Source organism: Hevea brasiliensis, chromosome 8, assembly GCF_030052815.1.
Source record: "Hevea brasiliensis isolate MT/VB/25A 57/8 chromosome 8, ASM3005281v1, whole genome shotgun sequence".
In the NCBI taxonomy this organism is placed as follows: domain Eukaryota; kingdom Viridiplantae; phylum Streptophyta; class Magnoliopsida; order Malpighiales; family Euphorbiaceae; genus Hevea; species Hevea brasiliensis.
In genome coordinates, this window is record NC_079500.1 from 15,699,372 (window position 1) to 15,721,376 (window position 22,005).

The 22,005-nt window shown below is 28.4% G+C and overlaps 2 protein-coding genes across 5 annotated transcripts; both read left to right on the forward strand.

The window, feature by feature from the left end:
* Window positions 1-3,246: 3,246 nt before the first annotated feature.
* On the forward strand, window positions 3,247-10,629 carry LOC110649988 (serine carboxypeptidase-like 7). 4 transcript variants are annotated; one of them, XM_021804761.2, is made up of 14 exons: window positions 3,252-3,617; window positions 3,751-3,896; window positions 4,161-4,240; window positions 4,335-4,457; window positions 6,269-6,371; window positions 6,480-6,517; window positions 6,972-7,073; window positions 8,199-8,288; window positions 8,409-8,573; window positions 8,672-8,743; window positions 9,713-9,840; window positions 9,910-10,023; window positions 10,133-10,187; window positions 10,286-10,629. In XM_021804761.2, the coding sequence occupies exons 1-14, from the start codon at window positions 3,496-3,498 to the stop codon at window positions 10,445-10,447; spliced, it is 1,500 nt and encodes a 499-aa protein (XP_021660453.2). In that variant the 5' UTR covers window positions 3,252-3,495; the 3' UTR covers window positions 10,448-10,629. The 4 variants fall into 4 exon arrangements, with proteins under 4 accessions (XP_058007367.1, XP_058007368.1, XP_021660453.2 ...); XM_021804763.2 differs by having other exon boundaries at window positions 3,254-3,617; window positions 10,279-10,629; XM_058151385.1 differs by lacking the exon at window positions 4,161-4,240 and having other exon boundaries at window positions 3,250-3,617.
* A 3,913-nt stretch (window positions 10,630-14,542) lies between these two features.
* Window positions 14,543-22,005, forward strand: LOC110649987 (serine carboxypeptidase-like 1). The gene is made up of 14 exons (XM_021804760.2): window positions 14,543-14,781; window positions 14,872-15,017; window positions 18,341-18,417; window positions 18,841-18,963; window positions 19,070-19,172; window positions 19,374-19,411; window positions 19,504-19,605; window positions 19,775-19,861; window positions 19,948-20,097; window positions 20,845-20,916; window positions 21,003-21,121; window positions 21,371-21,484; window positions 21,670-21,724; window positions 21,797-22,005. Exons 1-14 carry the CDS (start codon window positions 14,660-14,662, stop codon window positions 21,878-21,880), a joined length of 1,392 nt encoding a protein of 463 aa, XP_021660452.2. The 5' UTR covers window positions 14,543-14,659; the 3' UTR covers window positions 21,881-22,005.

Here is a 22,005-nt window from a genome sequence, read left to right on the forward strand (position 1 = left end):
AAATCCCACTAGCTAGCCTATCCATCTTTAGCACCCTCCCCTTTGCTCGTCGCTTCACTGGAAACCCCAGGCATCACTTGCCTGCAAAGAATGAGCATAGGTTTCTTCATTAACATATTGATTGGTTCCTCAGTTTGCATGCACTTTCAGAATTTCTTTATGATCAATCCCCAGAAAGCATGAGAAGTACAGCTGCAGCTCTCTATTGGATAGCAATTTCCATGGGAAATTATGCAAGGGCATTGATATTTTATAAGCTATATAGGAACACTGATAGTGTCACCAGTTCACAAATATACTAGCCAAGAGAATAATTGGTGTTTGGTTATTGAGAAAAGAAAGGAAAACATGAAATTTCTTTTTTCACTAATGTATAAGTAAGTTATTGTCAGATGTCCCATATCAATAATAATTAAGAAAAAACAAAATAATATATAGCAAGGAAAAGTCAAGCTAAATAGAGTTCAGTCATTTTGGTGCAAGTAACTTGCAATTCAATACATGGACCTTTTTTTTTTTAACCGTCATCCACATTCTCTAGGTTAGAAAGCTTGTTATGATACTAGAACATGTCACATTTCAGGGCTTAAAAGCGGACATTGCCGTAATGAGCCAAACCCAATTGAGTCTATGTTCTAGTAAAAAGAACCAAGCTCATAAGACATAAGCTAACCCTCCCTTCTTTGGTTGTCGTTCCTTTTTCTTGGCTCTCTCTCTTTTCTCTCCATCTAGGTTTTAAATCTTGCCTTTTGTTGTATTTCAGGCAGCTTCCCTTTGCCCCTCTGGGCAGGGGAGGCTGTCTACTTCCTCTCTACCTAAAGTGTGTGCTCCCTCCTCCCCCTGGGTGGATTGTAGATATTTTTGTGTTTTGTGAGTAGCCGAGCAACATTGTAGAGGGACTTTTGGTGGCTGTCTTATTAAGCTTATGATATGCTTAGTGCCTTTTGTTTCTTGTGGTTGGGTTATGCTTTTTACAGGTTCACTACATGGCTACTTCTCCTCAGATTTAATGTGGGTTTGTCCTTTTGCACCTCTTTAGCAATGGGTGTTAGGAGGATGTCTGAGCCTTGGATGTTTTTTTCTATTGCAATGGTGTGAGGATGCAGCAGTTGATGGGGGTATTTCGTGGGGTCGACGTCGATAGCATGGCTAGTCCGGAAGGCGCAATTGGGACGTGAAAAAGCGCCTCCATCTCTCCCTTTGCTGAACGTAGTGGTTTGGTTGTCTTCTGCCTGTTGGTTCAAGGGCCTTGGGTTTTTTTTTCCTTATCTCCCTTTGGCAACTAGATCTATCTCTAGCTCGAAAGTTCTGCTGCTCATTATGATGTTCTTGTTGAAATGTTGAGATGAGCAGTAGCTGGCATGCTCTCCCTTGTCTTGCACAGTGCGGCATTCTTGTACTTCATCGACTGTGCGGTGCTGAGTTTCTTTGCTAGCCAGGTTGCTCTTTTTCGGGTTAAGACTCCATTTTTTTAAGGTTTTGGGTGGTTTTAGTTTTGGACTTTAATCTTGGGCTTTCTGTATGGGTCTTTTTGTTGATTTTTTTTTTGTTATATATTTTTGGGCCTTGAATCTTGTATTGAACTTTACTTTGTTTAAGGGTATAAAGAATGAATTTTATCGTCGACGAAAAAAATAGAGACATAAGCAAAAAAGAAGAGGCTTAATTCTAATTAATGGGCTACTAAATACAGTACAGGTGACAACTAATTTATAAACTTAAATACAATGTAATTGCACTTGAAAAATGGGTGTTGGATGTCTCGACTATCATCTGTACTCTCCAGATCAGAAAATTTCACAGTTATATTCAATTTCCATGAATAAAATCATTGCAGTTGCTGCTGTATGTTGCAATTTAATTATGACTAGTTTAGTCTCTGAATTGGGTTGATGTATATTTTTTGATAAATTGTGTACTATGTAACCCATTCAATAAAAATTATGATATTCTCATATAAAATAATATTTTAACCCTAATAAGTTGAGGATCAAATTCGTCAACTCCAAAATCCCTACATTTTCTTTCTTTCTTTCTTTCTCTGGTCCCCAACCCCTTTGAATTTTGATTCTTTAATATTGTTATTTATGTGGTTGTGAGACATGCATGATGTATTAGGTGCTTGTTAATTCTCTCCCATACATAATCCACACACCTAACATTCAAGATCCCAAAAAGGATTGTATATTTTTATGCACCAACATGAATTTCCTTTGCATTTATTACTTGAATTATCTTTTTTTTTTCACTTAAAAGAAATAAATAAATAATTGAATATACTATCGATTCAAGACATAATAAATATGAGAATTATACTTATTAAATACGTGAGATTCATATATTTATATTTTAAATATATAATAAATTGAATGTAAACAAGAATTTCTTAAAAGCACAGTAACCATAACTCTAATAAAAAAGAATTTGTTACAGCTAATTCCAACAATACGTGTTAGGTAGAACTAGTAGTAGCTGGAAGAGTACGACAATAATTGCCAAGGATCGTTATCTGCATTTATTTTTGCTCTTGAATCCATTAGTTCTTGGAAAGAATTGGATATTCTTTCGAGCTCTAAGTTTGTTTGTAGTCTATATGAGCAGGTTGCTGCCTCGTGAAACAAATTAGACATACCTACCACTCAAACTCTGTTTTGTTGAAATCAAGACGTACGGAAATTAAGTTGAGTTAATTTCACTCATATTTCTCCATTTAGGTATTTAAGTAGCTAAGTTAGCGATACCTTTTAATTTCAATTTATATGGTTAAAATTATTAAATTTCAATTTAAATATTAGACTATTTTAAAAGTATTATTTTGTTTTAAATAATTTTAAAAATAAATAAATAAAAATTTTAAATTTTAAACTAATTATAAAAAATTTGAAAGAAAATTATATAATTATCATTTATGATTTATTATGAATACTTTTGTAAAAATTAAAAAAAAATTCAAATATTAAAGGGTAAAATTTTTGTTATGCAAATTTAAATTGAGACGATTGTTATACAATTATTTAAGGAATAATAATTGAAATTTAACAATAAATTAACCTGATTGATGATAACGAGTAATTGAAATTTTAATAGTATTAAAATTAAAAATCAGAAAATTTTATGATTCATATTCTAGTCGAGAGAACTATCAAAATTAGGGATTATTTATGAATTAACCCAAAATTAGCTTGGTGTAAAGCCCATTATGATTTCATGCTTTTTTTTTTTTTTAAGGCATCAACTATTAATCATATCTCTGTTCCCGTTTAAATGTGCCTTTATGATGTCAATGTCTTTACCTGTCTAATAAAACTTCTCTGGTAATTATTAACCTTCTTCAAGAAAATCAAGAACTACTTTCCCTCTTCACAAACCTCATTAATATCACTGAAAGGAATGAAAGCTATGGCAGAACTCATAACCACCACCACTGGCTATATATATGTGTGTATCAGCTGAGTAATCCAACCTCAACCGATACTAATTCCAGGACCTTCTTTGATGAACAAAATGTTATCACAAGTTATTCTTGTTTTGATCTTCACCAGCGTAGTCGCTTCACAATCAATCATCAAGACTCTACCTGGGTTTGATGGAGATCTACCGTTTACGCTTGAAACTGGGTGAGCACAGATAACCTTAGTATATCTTTATCCCTCTTTCAATTCCATCTGCTTATTTTGCAGAAAATTCACTCTCCATTTGGAAATATACAACGAAAAAGGACACTATAAAGGGTTTTGATTAACATTGCAGGTATATTGGAGTAGGCGAGATGGATGAAGTGCAGCTATTCTACTACTTCATTGAGTCTGAGAGGAATCCAAGACTTGATCCCCTTGTGCTTTGGCTCACAGGAGGCCCTGGCTGCTCTGCTTTATCTGCCATTTTTTATGAAATCGGTATTGTTGTTTCATTTCTTTGTAAATATGTGAAAAAAAATTTCTGGGAATGATGAAGATTTAATAAAAACACATCACTCATACACACAACACAGAAAACAGAGCAAGCCATATATATTCCAGACCGGCCGGTGGTCGTTGAATGGAAGGTAGCCGGTTTAGAGTTTAAATATCAATCAGAATCAATTATTAAAAAATTTCATTCAATTTTTTTTAAATTTTTTCCTGTTTTAAATGTGATATCTTAAATATATTATGGTGTAGGTCCAATAACTTTCAATCATTCGAACTTTAGTTGGGAAACACTGCCAACGTTGATCTTGAATCCATACTCATGGACAAAGGTGATGAGGAGATATAGATAGCCATTACAGTATTTAATGGAAGATTTTTAATACATATCAACATTTTTATTTATTTTTTTTTATAAATTTACAGGTTGCAAATATAATATTTTTGGATGCACCAGTTGGCACTGGATTCTCCTATGCAATAACTTCAGAGGGATATAAAATTGGTGATCTATCTTCAGTGGCACAAACTTATGAGTTTCTAAGAAAGGTAAGATTGCTTTTGATTTGGCTATCTAATTTTAATTTTATTTATTTTAATAATTATTTAATTTATAAGTTAAATTAAATACTACTTTATTTATAATTTTTTAATTTAAAATAATTTTGACTCACTTATGAATTAAATCAAACATTTTCTAAATTACTACATATATCCGCTTTTATCTTTTGTTTAAAGTATTTTTATTTGTGGTTTAAAGTTTTTGTACAATGATTAAGGAAGTAATTAAATCACTTAAATTATAACGAAATATTCATTAATTTGACTAAATTACCTTTTATCTCATTTAATTAAAAGAGAGTGGGAAGGTGTTAAAATGAACTTTAGAAAATTATATAAATAGTTATTGTATTTAGCACGAATAATAGTAAAATTAAACAAAATTAATAATTTTTAATTTTTTCAAAATAATAAATAATTATGAATAAAATAATTTTTTCTAAAATAAAAATTACAATTGAGTGATTTTATTTTAATAAATTAAAATTGAGTGGCAAAAATGAAATAATTAATTAAATTGAGGGATAGTTGATGAATTTTCCTAATAATGAAAGCACTTATTTTTGTTTTTTCTAATAAATAACGAGACAAACGCGTTTCATTATATTATTGAACATAAGATTCAATTCTCTCCATTCGTATCCTTAAAATACATAAATAATAAAACAAATCACAGCATATTTGATTGAGAAAGAAAATGATAGTTTACAACAACATTAATTTGACTAATAGATTACTTATGTTCTAATTAATAACATAATTTTTTATAGTAAGATTTTTATTTATTTAAATTTCATACTTTTTTTTTTATTCTTAATGAGGAATTGAAAACATTTTAAGGTATTTGAGAAATTCTATTAATTCACCCATTAAATAGGTTGAAAAATAAAGATTTTTAGGTATTAAAAATTTTTATTTTTTTTATAAATCTCAAAAAAAAATTTGACTACACTCCCTTGGCCATAATAATAATAAATTTTTGTTCCTTGTATATTGAAGTATTTTTTTTTTCTATAATACAATGGTGCAGTGTTATTAAACTTGATCTAGAGGTTGACCCGACAAAGGGAGTAGGTGAATAGGTCAATGATTTAATAAGTAGGTCATTAAAAATTAATTAAATATATATAAATTAATTAAAATTAATTAAATATAATATTTATTAATATAAATAAATAAATAAAATTAATTAAATTTAATTATGTAAAATAAAATTTTAACATTGATTAAGTTATATATAATAAATTTTAACAGTATTTTTAAATTTTGTGTAAAAGTATTCAAATAATATAATGTATAAAATTTCTATAAATGTATAATTTTTTTTTAATATTTGTGAAATATTAAGTATATGTTAAAAAATAAATATATTAAAGTAAAAAATACATAATCACTAAACTAACTTAATTAATTTTAATTTTAAAGACTTACGAGGTTTTGAATATAATTCTTTATACCAACCCTAAAAAAAAAATATTGAATAATTGTACCGACAAGATTAATTGAGTCACACCGATTTACTGATTTAACCACTAGGTCTAAGAGATAGTGTTGTATCTCTTCCTTATCTAATTCAATTATAAATTTGGATCGATTTGAGAATTAATTTATTGATTTACTAATCAATTGACTGATTCAGTTTGAATTAAATAACTATATAACAGTGTAGTGTACAGATAGGATGATCGCACGCTTCTCAAGGAATATTACGCATTAGTATAACTGCAATTATGTACACATATAAAGTATTAATGCTTATGTTTAGACTTTGACAAAATTTTTAAATTATGATTAAGCAGTGGCTTATGGGTCACCCAAAGTTTGTGTTTCATCCACTCTATATTGGCGGTGATTCTTATTCAGGCATTACTGTTCCCATGCTCGTTCAACGTATATCTAATGGTAACTTTTCGGCTCTAATATATTCAGAAAATTCGTAATTATCTATCCATAATTTCTTTTTTTTTTGTCGTAATTATTTTTATAATTTTTTGAAAAATTATTTTTCAGGTATTGAAGCTGGAGATAAGCCACTTAATAATATTAAGGTACCTATAAATAAACAGCTAGTCTAGCTAATTTTGATTTGGAAATAAGTTATTTATAGCTGATAGCGAAAACGCGCTTTGACATATAAAAAATTGTTTTTTAGGTTTTGTAAAATTGATACTTTGTGATCTAATGTAACCCAAACAATTAGTTAACATTAAATGACGCTAACGTTAGCAAACATGAGGCACTGACGACACATGATAGATTAATGCCACATCTATCATGTGTCGTCACATATTCATTATGTCAATATCATTTAATAATAATTAACGATTTGCATCACATTTGCTATCGTGAAAAAATATAAAATATTAAATTTATAAAAATTAAACCGCAGTCCTTTATGTGTCAAACGTGAAATTATATGATTTTTTTGTATATATTTTTTCCTAAATTATAATGTACATAAAGGTTTTGGATAGCTAATTGATTGTTGAAATTGGATTTCAGGGGTTCTTTTTAGGCAATCCATTTACTGATGGAAACATTGATATCAACGCAAGACTTACATTTGCTCATAGAAATGCTCTTTTATCGGATGAACTCTATGAGGTCAGTTGTTTAATTTTATAGTTATTTTGTTATTAATTTTTTAAGAGATTAATTTTATATCTCATTCTGTCTCTTCCTCTCCCATGCCTTTCTCTCTCTCTTTTATAATTTTTTTTTCATATACATTTGAAAATTTTGAGGTTTTAGCATTTAAGGTTTAATTTTTTTTTTTTAATAAGGATGTGTATTGTCAGCTTGTTACAAATAAAGATAAAATGGATATGTCATAAAATTGCTGATATGGCAACTTTTGATGCATGCTCTTCAAATTTTATTTTTATATTTTTATTTTTATTAATTTGATTCATAAATTTTTTTAGTTTATTTAATTTTAATCCAATAAATTTATTTTTAATACAATATAAACATAACCATCTGATTTGATGAAATAGAGCAATTTTATGCCCTAAAAGCTATCAAAAGGTTGCGTTTTGTAATTTTTTTTTTTAAAGCTTCTCAAAAGAACATATTTTAGGACTTCAATATTTAATTGAGTATAACAAAGTAGACATAATTTAATTTGAAATTGAAATCAAATTAATTTCATTTAAAATTAAAATTGATTAAATTTGATGTATCAAAATGGACTTTGGATCAAACAAAAATAAGTCATGATGCAAAATTGCAAATGACAATTAGGTTCAGACCAAAACTCATTTACACATAAAGGGTATTCGAAATAAATTATTTATAATAAAAGAATTTAAAAAATTTAATATAATTATCTATGAATTTTGTTAATAAATTTTTTTAAATTAAAAAAATTAAACTATATTGATAAAATTAATAATATAAAAAACAATTGAAAAAATACGTATAGTTTAACACTTTATTTTTATTTTATTTTGTTAAAATCACCATGTTAATTATATAATGAACATAACAATTCTACCTAAATAAAATTTTTATATAATAAATACAATTCTAAAATGTGAAATTAATACTCTTTTAGTTTGTTTGGAAAGTAGAAATTCATAAGAATTCAATTTAATATTTTTTTGTCAATTTTGTATTTAAAAATTTAATAAGTGAAAGAATTTAATTTTTTTAATTGAAAAAAATTATTTCATAATTAATAAAAATGAAACTATATGATTATTCCAAAACAATCTTTATGTTTTACAGTCCACTGTAAGGGATTGCAAAGGAGAGTATTATACATCTCCAGATCCAAGCAATGCAGCCTGTGTTGCTGATCTCGAAGCTGTCAAATATGTGAGAAGGATTCCTAACTCTTTTTTTCTTAAGACCAAATCTTATCTTTACGTATATATTGTTAATTTATTTACATTGATATCAAGAATAGTTAATCACTAAAGATTTCTCATCTCATAGTGCCTTGATAAAATATATTCACCCAACATATTGGAGCCAGATTGTGTTACATATATATCTCCAAAACCAAACATATCAGCTTGGAATATTGCAACCTCTCTTCTGGAAAATAATTTCATTCATCTCCTCATTTCAATCAGGAAAATTTCAGAATCCTGGTGTCGGGTAATTTTATCTTTTTGCCTGTATAGATAATTTCAATATTACTGAATTAAAGTTCATTTGTATATAAGTATTCTTGCCTCTATCTCACCCTTTTGCAGATTGACAACTACGTGCTCTCTTATATTTGGGCTAATGACAAAAATACCCAAGCTGCTCTCCATGTTCGAGAGGTAATTAATTAATAGGCAAAATTATTATTTAATTTTTGTATTTTAATGAAACTAACTACTTGATCTTTGTATTTTAAAAATATACTATTTAGTCTCTGTAAAAACTTCTGTTAAGCTATTTAGTTCCTTCGTCAAATTTTTCGTTAGTCAATATTGGTCAACATACTCTTTAATCCCTTTATTTTAGTAAAACTAATTAATTAGTTTTTATATTTTAGAAAAATACATTAGTTAGTCTTCGTAATTTAATTCAATTAATTATTTAGTTTTATAATTATTTTTTTTATATCTAAATTACCCTAATTCTTTCCCATTTATTTCTTTTTTATCATTTCTTATTATTTCTCCCTCTATGTTTCTTTTCCTCTACATCCATACTTTTCTCCTCCTTATTCTCTTTTTGTTTTTGTTTATCAATAAAAATGATGTAAGTTGTCTACACAAAAAAAAGCTAATCAGTTTCTTTAAATTTTTAAATAATCAAGAAAAGTATTTCTAAGTAGAGAAAAAGTAAAAATGGTGTTCAAAGAATTATAAATTTAAAAAATATATATAAATTAAGATTTATTCTCCACATAGCAAAATTTTTATTTTTATCTATGAATATATTTTTTAAAATACATGAATCAACTAATTAGTTTCATTAAAATAAAAAGACTAAATAGTAGTATTTTTCAAAATACATGGATAAACTAATTAATTTCTTTAAAATAGAGGGAATAAAAAGTAGTTTAAATAGTATGGTAATAGAAAATTTGACGGATAAACTAAATAGTTTAACGGATGGATTAAATAGTTTAACGAAAATTTTTACAGGGACTAAATAGCATTTTTTTAATACAAGGGCCAAAGAGTTAGTTTCATTAAAATGCATGAACTAAATAGTAAGTTTTTCTAATTAATTATCAACTATTATTATTATTTTTTTAAAACTATATTAATGTTAATAATTGCTTTGATAATGATCAGGGAACTGTAAAGGATTGGCAAAGATGCAATACTAGTTTAATGGATATTTATTATAAATATGAAATCAATTCCAGTCTTTTGTATCAAAAAAACCTTACCAAGAAAGGCTATCAGGCTTTGATTTACAGGTAAGAATGTGAGATTTACCATGCGCATGCACATATACATAACATACTAATAATGTGTTATATATGCAGTGGTGATATGGACATGGCGGTGCCATACGTGGGTACACAAGAATGGATAAAATCTCTAAATTTGACTATAGAAGATGAGTGGCGTCCATGGTTCGTTGATGGTCAAGTTGCAGGGTTGGTATTCAAATCGAACTTGGATTATAATTTCGCAAAACCTAATTTCTTTCATGATCTATTTCATGAACGTTTGAAAATAATTTTGGAGTTAATAATTTTGCTACAGTTACGTAACTACGTATTCGAAGAACAAGTATAGTTTGACGTATGCAACTGTTAAGGCAAGTAAAATCCTTTACTAATTAGTTCTCCTCTCATAAAGCTAAATGGAAAATTTCAATTTTTCTTTTTTAAAAAATTCTCATTTATCAGGGTGCAGGTCACACAGCTCCAGAATACAAACCTGAACAATGCCTTGCCATGGTTGATAGGTGGTTTGCCGATTATCCACTATAGGATAAAAGGAGAAAGTTACCTATATTTAATTTATCATAAATTTAATATACAAATATATAAATATTATGTCTTGAGATCTATATAAGAATTTTACAGGAGAAAAACCTTTTAATACTTTCTTACATTTAATTAATCATTATTGTTATGAATAATGAGAGGCAAGCTAATTGATTTGTCATAACTTGCAATCACTTGCATATATCCAATACTGAATTAGAATGTTATTTGTTGTACAAATATTTTATTTAAGTAGAATTGTTTCGTTCATTTTTTTTTCTATTTTAACCTAGAAAATCCCATCTCGTCATTAGGGGTGTGTTTCGATATGGTTTGGAGTTTGTTTAGTAACCAAAACTAAATCAAAATTTCGGTAAAGTTCTAGTTCCATTCTTCGTTGTTTCGATTTTGATTTGATGCGATTTTCATTTCTTCAGTTTCGATTTAATTCGGTACGGTTCTGATTTGGTTCTCAGTTTTTGAAATAATTTTATATAATTATTTTCTTAAAAAGTTATACATAAATTAGCATTTAAATTTTAAATTGAGTTATTAATACATAATATATTTTTTATTTATTTCTAAATTATATAATCTTTATTGTTTTTTAATTATTTTTAAATTATATAATTTTTAATTATAAAGTACAACAGTTTATATATAATTTAAGATTAAGAATATTATATAATATAGTAATATGAATATATATTATATAATATACCTTTTAACTATTCATTAATTATATAATATTTAACTATAAGACATAAATATAATTATGAATTAACATTTATTTATTGTAATAGTATAGTTGTAATTAAAAATTATAAAGTAATTTAATATATTTATAGCTAAAATTATTAACAAAATATAGAATAATGAAATATAATATTAAGTTACATTTAGTTCATAGTTATATATATATATATATATATATATATATATATATATATATATATTTGAAAATGTATAATACATCAAAAAATATAGAAAAATATATGTATTATTTAGTTCTCGGTTTAATTTTGGTTCAATATATTTTTGGTTTGATTTTATAGAGTTCATATTCAATTTGTAATGAATAATTAAAATCAAATCAAATTGTCAAAATAACTTCGATTCGGTATGATTCCTACAAATTCCTACGAATTGGGCTTCTTAAAGTTAGGCCTCATCTCCATAAAAAAAAAAAAAAAAAAAAAAAAAAAATATATATATATATATATATATATATATATATTGTACTTTTCAATAAGTTATACTTCCTTAATCTACTTTTCAATAAGGCATATATGTAGCTTGCATCATGGTTGCACTTGAACTGAAGTTTCATCTCACATGACTTCCATAGAAGCTCATTTTAGCTTCCACAAATGCTAGCTGACTTTATGTCTTAAGATTTTTGGCTATTGGACGTAACCCCTTAATATTATATCAAGACATTATTCAAGTTAAAAAAAGTGAAAATTGTAATTGAGAGCTCAAAAATTAATTTAGATATCTGTTATGCTATGTAGATTTGATTAACGGTTTGATTTGAGTTGAAATTGTTGGTTTTGATTTAAAGGTTAGAGCTTATCAATTTTGATCAAATTGTAAGGTTAAAATTTTTAAATTTTTTAAATTAAAAAATTATTTTCAATATAAACAAAAACTAAGTTATTTTTATTTGATTCAAAGTTAATTTTAATTCATTTAAATTTAATCAGTTTCAATTTAATTTTAATTTTAAATTAAACCAATTGGATTTCAATTCGAAATCAATCTGATCAAAGATTAGTGCAAAGGCACCAGGCCCAAATACCTAATAGGTTTAAGTCCCCAAATCTAGTTAGGCTCTGAGCCCACAATTAAAGACCCAGCAAACAGATGAAGACTCAGAGCTCACAACAATTAATGCTAATATAGAAAAAGGAATTGAGTCCATAAAACCTACAAATATTTATAGGCCCAGAGCCCACAGTAATAAACTCAGAATTAGGCAACTGGATCCATAACTCGCCCCTAAACCCGCCCAGAAGAAATGAGTCTTGCAGCACCACATCGTTCGCTCACCAATCCAAGTATTTGGACTGCTGGAGACGACACACAGCTCATCGGAGGCTCCCAAATATCTTTAGTCACCATGCATGGCTTAAAAAACTTACTGAAGACCCAAAAGAAGGCACTTTTTACAACTTCATTTCCACCTCTCTGGTTGGTAGAAGAAGTACACAACCACAGAGTCTCTAAGTTGGTGGCAGTGGCTTTTCGGCATCTCAATCATCTACGGCCGCAGGGGAGCCAGATCTCACTTGCTAGTATCAAGCCCCCAAAAAGAGCCAACCTTTAGCCCGATAGTCGTCTTAAGTACCCATTTTCAAGGAAAAATCCTTGGTTCACCTCCCAACAGGTACAACAACACAAGTAGATGAAGCAAAGTAGGGAGAAAAGCACAACAAAGCATAAAACGGCTCCCTCATGCAACCCTCTCTGTCTGAACCTCAAAACTTTGGATCCTAACACATGCCAAAAGTTATAGATGTCCCTATCTAGTGAGGGCAAACCTATCAACTTGTGCAGTATATATTTTAAAAAATTTATCTTAATTTTTTGATATCAACATTATTAATTATAGATATCATATAGATATTTATTTAATTGAATGATATGTTTTTATAAAAATGTAAAATTTTGGATAAGAATTATTTAGATTAACTAATTAACAATATGGACAAATGATCAAATTATTTAGATCAAACGGTCATCAATTAAACCGATGATTGTTAAAATAAAAATTTTAGATACACATTGATAAAAATAAAAAAATTATTCAAATTGAAAGAACATATACAAAATTTGAATTTTTATTAATTAAAAAAAAATACAACTGAAGAAGAGGTGGCGTAGGAGGGAGCTTGTAATCCCGCTAGAACATTTTGAACGAAGTAGATTGACATATACGAATACATAAGACAAATGGCCATGCATTAGGTGCAATTCAAGTTCCTCTTGTTGCTCTTCATAGCCATTTGTCATCACCTACAGCCATGAATGCATGCATAGCTAAACTCAAGAGTCAACAAACACGTCATTTGCAATTTCTAAACTATTCTAGTTCAGTTTTAACATAATTTTAGAACTACATATATAATTTTTAAAAATTTACACTTTCAGTTAGGGGTGTGCAAACGGTCGGTTCGGTTCGGTTCCGAACCGAACCGAACTGATAAAACAGAAAATCAAAAATAAAAAATTTTAAAAACCGAACCGAACCGATTGATAAGAGAAAATCGAACCGAATCGAACCGATAAATATCGGTTCGGTTTTGTTTTAAACCGATCAAATCGAAATTTATAAAATTTCATATTTTTAACATTAAATCTAAATAATAAAAACATAAAAACAACAAAAATTAGAAATCAAAACTCAAAAATTTTAAGGTTCTGTTCGGTTTTTTTGATTTCGGTTCGGTTCGATTCAATTTAGTTCGATTTTTTTATTTCCTATATATATTAATAATTTCGGTTCGGTTCGTTTTTTTTTTATTTTTTTATGAAAATAACCGAACCGAACCGATTAATCCGAAATTATCAAAATTATAAACCGAACTGAACCGATTAAATTTTAAAATCAAACCGATTGAACCGAATTAATCGGTTCGGTTCTGTTTTTCGGTTTAAACCAAAAACTGCACAACCCTACTTTCAGTACTGGATTTAAAATAGACTTAAAAATAATTTATAATTATTTTAATTGATATAAAACTTGAATAACTCAAAAAATTAAAGGTTAGTTCAACAATTTTTTTTAATTATATTTGAAATTAATTTATTTGAGTTAAGTAATAATAATATAGTGACATACTTAATTAATTTGGTTTATAAGTACATAATTTATAAGTACCAAAATAAAAAGTTTGAGTTTTCTCATTTTTTTTAAAGTTTATAAACTCAATTTATAGAACTAAAAATTATCATAAACAAACTAATTTGCATATTTTTATAGGTTATAAACTAATTTAATCAATTTATAAGCTAATATAAATACACTTTGAAAGAATGAAGAATCAAATCTGGATCTATTAGATAAGTTTCCACGAATTTACATGTTTCATAATTATTAATTTTTTTATTTTTCCACGAAGGCTCAGATGGTTGCAAACGGCCTTGTGCTTACCTGTATAAATGAGCAACCCCACCATATATACAAACAAGAAATGGTCAATACAATGGGCAGTTGCTATTGTTTCTACTGAACCTTTATCACACCATAAAACCCCAAATCAAAAATTGGGTCATCCCAATAGCTAAATTTTGGAAAATGGTGTTAGGTCATGTTCTTGTTCTGGTACTAATTAGTGTCTTCAGCAGAGTCAAGTCCCAATCAATCATCAAGACTTTACCTGGGTTTGATGGAGATCTCCCATTCAATCTTGAAACAGGGTATGCACGCGACAATTTGAGTCTTTAATTAAAGAAATTGAGATGTATATTGTACTTATGCTGAAAATTGCTTTATTTTTTGTTTCAAAGGTATGTTGGTGTTGGCTACAAGGATGAGGTCCAACTTTTCTACTACTTCTTTGAGTCAGAAAGGAATCCAAAAGATGACCCTCTTGTGCTATGGCTCACAGGAGGACCTGGCTGCTCTGTGCTTTCTGCTATTACATATCAAAATGGTATGTCTGTGATTGCTCTTATTTTTACCTAGAACTATCTTTGGAGGTTGGGAATTATGGATGTCTGCTCTAGGTAAAATTCTAGATTCAAAATCATTTTCCCCAAAACAAAAGAAAAGAAAATGAATTATTAAAAACCCTTTGAAGTTTGTAATAGTATATTTTCAATCTCTGAAAATTAGAAAGCTATTATCAACGAATGTTTGCAATTTTTTTTATAAAAATGTAATTAAATTTTAAATTTTTTCAAATTAAAATAATATAATTTTAGAGAGTTGAGTGTAATAAAAAACTATAATAATTGATTTTTTTTAAAAAGAAAAAATGAGTTTCAGATGCTAAGTTTGTGCGAAATAAATCAGTTTTATGTGTATAAAAGATGCAATGTCAGTTTCAGCTTTCCTACCAATTAAGGGCAAAGAATATCATCAGTTTCAATTTTCAAAATGAAATTAAATTTCTTACCAAATAATGAAAATAAAAAGAATAACCCAACCAAATAATATAGATTATGACAGGTTTCATGAGAATCTTGAAAGAGCGGAAGCATGAAAAATATAAGTTTATATCATTGAATTCAAAAACTTTTCACTTAGGGTCACATGCATCATGCAAGATTCATTTTTATCTATTTGATTTCAATGATAAACAGTATATTAAAACTCTTTTAATATATTAAAAGAGTTTTAATATATTTTTGGATCTACATTTGCCATTTAAGATTTTAGAATTAACTGATTAATTCATTAGAGCCCTAGATTAGATCAAGAATAAGTGCACTAACCTTTTTGATGCACTGCAGTTTGTTTGGCACCTTTGGGATGCGCCTAGTACACCAGATGTTGTCCCTCTAACTTGTCCACACCAAGATCACCAATGGCAGCCCTTGAACAGTTTCTAAAGCTTTTCCAATCAATTAGAAGATCAAGTTTTGCCTTTTGAGATATTACAGATGTAAACAGGACACTAAAAATGATTTCTAGTATTTTTAATTCAAGAGATTATTGTCTAATCTCTTTGAATTGTGAGAGATGAAGAAGAAGAGAAGGAGAGGTAGCCAAGGGTGGCAGCACCAAAGAGAGAACAGCAGCTTATCTTTTTTGTTCTTTCATCCTTACACTTATATAGCTAGGTCACCACTTAAAACTCTTGCCACATGTCATCTTCTGATTGGCTCTAGGTTTAATTGATCCATTCACATTGTGCCAAGTGTTAAACCTATATTTAATCTTGACTTTGATCATCTTACATGATTCAAAGACATATGGCGAACTTATATGTAGTGTCATGTGTCACCATCTCATGGTGCCACATGTCACCCTATAAAATGACAAAAATACCTCTATGCCTTAATTTTGAGTTCTCAACCCAAAATAATTATTTCTCTTCTTCTAATCAATTTATATCAAATATAAATTAATTAATTAATCTTTATTAATTAATTTCTCATTAATTAAATTTATATTTAAACACTTTAAATATAAATTTAACTTATACTATACATCCAATAACTTAGATTTGGTTTCAAGCCATGTTAGAGACTTTGCAATCTAATTATAAACAAAACCTATTTAATTAATCAATTAAACTCTTTAATCAATTAATTAAATCATATTTAATTTGGTGATTACTTGTGTATGTATGTGACTTACTAGGCTCATCATTAATTGGCAATGAGACATGATATCAACTCTTAATATCATTAGAACTCTTTCTTACCATAAATGATTTTGCTAAATCATTTTATACAGCTCATAAACTATGGTTAATACCTGGCATAGCATACCATAGCCACCCAATCAGTAATAAGGTTTACCTTAAATGAACCTATAATCATATGTTACCATGTACTAGAATCTCTCTGTTACAAAATCCCAATTCGAGCTGGAGTCATGGTTTATGTCAAATCCCATTTGCTATGAATATTATGTTCTCTTTTAATTCCAGTTCTTGATTAAAAAGATTTTCTCATCAGAAACTTTTTTCTGATTAAATCTATCTGTCCTGGCCAAGAACTTGAGACATCAAGAACAATTAAATGAACATAGGATTTTATCTCTATTTACTTAGAGGAACAGATTCCATCTTGTTCAACACCTACCTCCATATATAACAAGTAGGAGTCAACACATGCTCATATACCCATACAGTACAAGTATGAAAGCAGTATCAAACTCAAACCACCTATATACAAGATAACTGTGCTATCTCAGGTATAAAGATTATATGCACTGATATGATTTATGATAATACATTGACAAGAGTAAACTCCATGCGCTTGTCATAAATGTCACTGGTTCGGCTTACTTATCATGTATAAGTGCCTATCATGTTTGTTATATGGCATGAGACTCACCATTCTATCTTATTTACATCTCATATAAATAACTTGGGAACAAACATGATTACAATTTTTCTGGATAAGTCATGTCCTTATTGTGAAGTATTCTCGATTGTGAATCAATTTATGATACTTTGTGCTAGAAATACTGTCACTCATATTCTTAAAAACTTAAGAATAATATTTCTAACAAAATATTAATGGACCTTTTTTATTATACATAAATATATTATGTAAACAGAAAATTAAATACCTTTTATTAATAAAACATGTACAAGATACATACTAAATGATATGCTCTAGGGCATACTACTAACAAATCTCATAATATATTAATCAACCATCAAAATTTATTTATTGTACATACATTTATACCACACTCATCTTATAAATACCCAACATTCACTTTTATACAATATAAAATTTAACTTTTCATTTTGTCAAAGATTTTATGATCGCATAATACACCCTCACACTCTCCCATTTCATCCATTTTTTCTTAATCCTACGAGTTACATCTCTGTTCTTTTGAATAATAGAAACAAAATACCGGAATTGATTATATTTTGACACCAAAACTATATCAAATCAAACCTCTTCTCTATTAATTCCGTGCAATGCATATATACCATAATACTTTTAACCTAAAACCTTATTTTGAACAGTTTTATCCACCATCGATCAAATTTTTGATTAACCTCTTCACTAAATTGTGTTTAAATTTAATATTTTAAGGAATAAAGTGTAGTTAAATTTTAAATATAAAAGATTAAAGTATAATGAAAAACGTGTAAATACGAGTGACTAAAAGATTTAATTTTCGAAAATAGAAATTAAATTGTATATTATTAAGATAAATTATTTTAGTAATTGACCCTTTTAAATTTCCTGCAACTAAGATATTATATTGACCATTTTCATGAAGTGAAGCAATGCACAGAAAGCCAAAGTAACTAATAGTCTGTGACTCTGCATTTTGTAGGTCCACTAACTTTTAATTATGCAAACTCCAGTGGAAGCATACCAAAACTCATGCTGAACCCACATTCTTGGACAAAGGTGAGACACACATTGATTATACTGAGCAATATTAGCTATTTTAATGGTCGTTAACTATTTTAATAGCTGTCAGCTATTTTACTAATTGTTAGCTATTTGTAATTAATTGTTTATATAGTGATTTAACATAAAAATATTCAGTAAAGATAACTGTTGGATTAAATACATATGTAAAAATAGTGATATCATTTTATTGACTCTAGTCAAAACGCTCTCTCAACCCTTAAAAGTTAGGAGAAATAACTTTTCATGAACTACTCCATCAACCTCTAAATACTAATATAAACACTATATCACTGAACAGTTGCCAAATAGTGCCTTTGGCTGACCAAATTTTGTCAAAGCTCATCTGCTAGATCATTGTGGGAAATATTGTTAAAATAGGTATTTATTCAGCAGCACAAATGATTGAAAATTTCACAGGTTGCAAATATAATTTATTTAGATGCACCTGTGGGTAGTGGATTCTCATACTCAACAACATGGGAAGGATACAAAACAGGTGATCTATCTTCAGCAGCACAAACCTATGATTTTCTGACAAAGGCAAGTGAAAATCACCCTCATCACTAATCCAGAAAATATTATAATTTAATTTGTAGCCTTAGTTGCAGTGTTTCAATTCGTTTTTCTTTGGATTTTGATCATGCAGTGGCTCATGGCGCACCCCAAATTTCTCTCAAATCCATTCTACGTTGGTAGTGATTCTTATGGCGGCATAATTGCTCCAATCATCGTTCAGAAAATTTTCCATGGTAATTTATATGTAAATATATAACATATAAGTATCCCAATATAATATTACCCCCCAGTTTTTATGTGTAGCCTGGCATATTCCAGTTATTGCAAGTATATTATTTACCTGACAGAGTTATGTTCCAAAGTATGTATATGTATATGTGTGCGTGTGAAGCAAACAATTTTTATCTAATGGAATTTGTTCAATTTTACTGCAGGGAATGATAAAGGGAATAAGCCTCCAGTGAACCTCAAAGTAAATTTAATATAAATTCTTCGATTAAATCAGTATTTCAATTTTTTTTCTTAATTGTGGTTGAACTAGTTCTTCCTGTATCTTAAACTCAGGGATGTATATTGGGCAATCCCCTTACCGATTTTAAGTACGATTTGAACTCAAGAATAGAATATGCACACCAGAAGGAACTAATTTCTGACAAACTTTATGAGGTGAACTTAATTACGATTGTTATATTTATCATATTATTCAATTCAAATCAAATCTCAAACTTGAGATTTTGTAGTACTGTAGAATTAAATTAAAGTTTATTGATTTAATTTTTTAAATGAAAGCATCATTTTTAAAGCAAGCAATTTCTTCTATGACCTATGATTCAAGTCAACTAAGAAAAATTGCAAGGGCGAGTATATCAATCCAGATCGAAGCAAAGAAATATGCATCAGCAATCTTCAAGCTGTGAATAAGGTGAATAGGGTACAACAGTTTTCCCTCAATATTTTTTCAATACATGAAGATTAATATAGATCTCTATGTTCCAATTTTGGTGATAGTCCTTTGAGAACTTATACATGTTCAATATATTGGAACCCGAATGTACTACGTGGGATCTCAGTTCTTTTATGGGAGAGAACGATATCTTCACAATCATGAAAAACTTGGACGTCTTGACAAAGTCTCAGCATTCTAAAAGATGGTGTCGCGTAAGTTTTTCTTTTTATTTATTTATTTATTTGTTTTTTATTTTCTCCTTCATTTGCATATATGAAAATTTTGGATAAATTTTAAGAGTTATCCCTAAACTTTAGGGATTGAAATAGAGTTATTTTTTAATTTAAAAATGTAACATAACACTCATTGAACTTTAATATTTTACATTATAAAATCTTTCTAACTGTGAATAGCTAGTTTATACAATGTAGAGTAGTAGTGACGTAGATAATTTTCTTTCTTCTATGTTATGGTGGTGAAGCCAACCATAATTTTATTAACACATTATTAACTTTAAAAGAATCATAGCTGTACAAGATAATGAAATATTAGATATATAGCAGCTGATCAGGAGGCTTTACCTTAAGAAATAATAGCAATTGTTCACATTATAGTCACTTTGAATTGTCTACATCAGCTTATTATTTATAAAATGACTCGTGGGAGTTAAAAGAATTTTACTGTGTAAAATTTCAAAATTCAAAGTGTTTTATATTACATTTTTTAGTTCAGGGACGACTTCATTACAATTTCTAAAGTTCAGAGACAGTTATTAAAATTTATCCTAAAAAATTTATTTAAACGTGATTTATTATGAGATCAAAATACAAATATATAAATTTGACGATACATATTATATCTTGAATTCATGTTAGATTGAATTTAGGAGAGTATATATATATAAACGCATGTATATACACAACCCTATTAATCTTTTTTTTTTTTTCTTTTATATGTAGGATTATATGCTATTGTATTCTCACATTTGGGCTAATAATAAGAATGTCCGAAGTGCTCTTCATGTACGAGAGGTATATATATGCCAATATTAAAATTACGGATTTATGTGGACATACACTTATGTTACTTATTGTGATAATTAATGTTAATCATTCAGGGAACTATAAAGGAGTGGCCAAGATGCAATCTTAGCATGTGGTATGAAATTGATGTTCGAAGCAGTCTTGAGTATCAAACAATGCTCACCAAGAGGGGCTACCGTGTTTTGATTTACAGGCAATTAATTAACATACTGTCTTGCTTATGTTCATAAATCTCCATTAAGGGTCAAGCCAAGATTGAATCTAATTAGTGCCAAATAAAAAAAATTATATCAATAATAAATTTACTTATTTAACATTGAATATAGAATTTTAATCTAATCATTGAATTTAAATTTTGTTGTAATTAACATAATTTTACCTAATTGGCCAGCGAAATTTAAATAGCATTTAATTCAGAGTTAATTTTTGTGGCTTTCTGCAGTGGTGATCATGACTTGGCTATTCCATATTTGGGTACTCTTGCTTGGATACAGTCTCTAAATTTGACAGTAACCGAAGATTGGCTGCCATGGTCGGTTGACGATCAGATTGCTGGGTTAGTTTCTATACCTAATTAACTCTTAATTATATTAGCCTCGCTATATATAAACATCCTCGATCTGCATACTCAAAAAAGAGTCAAATCCCAATTCATCATATTGGATTTTTGCTGTAAATTTAACATATCCTTCTGCTTTGAAATTTCTAGTCTCAACTTTCTTTTTTTTTTTTTTTTTGCAGCAATACAATTACCTATTCAAAGGGCAAATACAATTTGACATTTGCAACTGTTAAGGCAAGGATTATTTACTTTTTTTTTTGTTAGAGTAATATTTAAATAATTAAGAAAACCTTTTTCTTTGCACAGGGAGGGGGTCACACAGCTTCAGAATTAAAGCCTAAGGAGGTTTTCGCCATGATTGATAGGTGGTTGGCTTATAATTCACTGTAGCAATTTAGTTCTTTGTGTTGATCAGAACAGAGCACCTATATAAATGCGGGAATTAAAGCTTATAAAAACCTTTAATAAAACTAAATAAAGAAAAGCTGGTCCTGGGGATCTGCTTTTTACTCTCA

Bases quoted from the DNA above. Each gene is read 5' to 3' on its own strand.
- LOC110649988 (XM_021804761.2), top strand. From the start codon at position 3,496: ATGAACAAAATGTTATCACAAGTTATTCTTGTTTTGATCTTCACCAGC. The intron at 4,241-4,334 runs GTGATGAGGAGA...ATAAATTTACAG, and splicing joins ATCCATACTCATGGACAAAG to GTTGCAAATATAATATTTTT. The intron at 6,372-6,479 runs GTAACTTTTCGG...ATTATTTTTCAG, and splicing joins CGTTCAACGTATATCTAATG to GTATTGAAGCTGGAGATAAG.
- LOC110649987 (XM_021804760.2), top strand. From the start codon at position 14,660: ATGGTGTTAGGTCATGTTCTTGTTCTGGTACTAATTAGTGTCTTCAGC. The intron at 19,173-19,373 runs GTAATTTATATG...ATTTTACTGCAG, and splicing joins CGTTCAGAAAATTTTCCATG to GGAATGATAAAGGGAATAAG. The intron at 19,606-19,774 runs GTGAACTTAATT...CTATGATTCAAG, and splicing joins TTTCTGACAAACTTTATGAG to TCAACTAAGAAAAATTGCAA.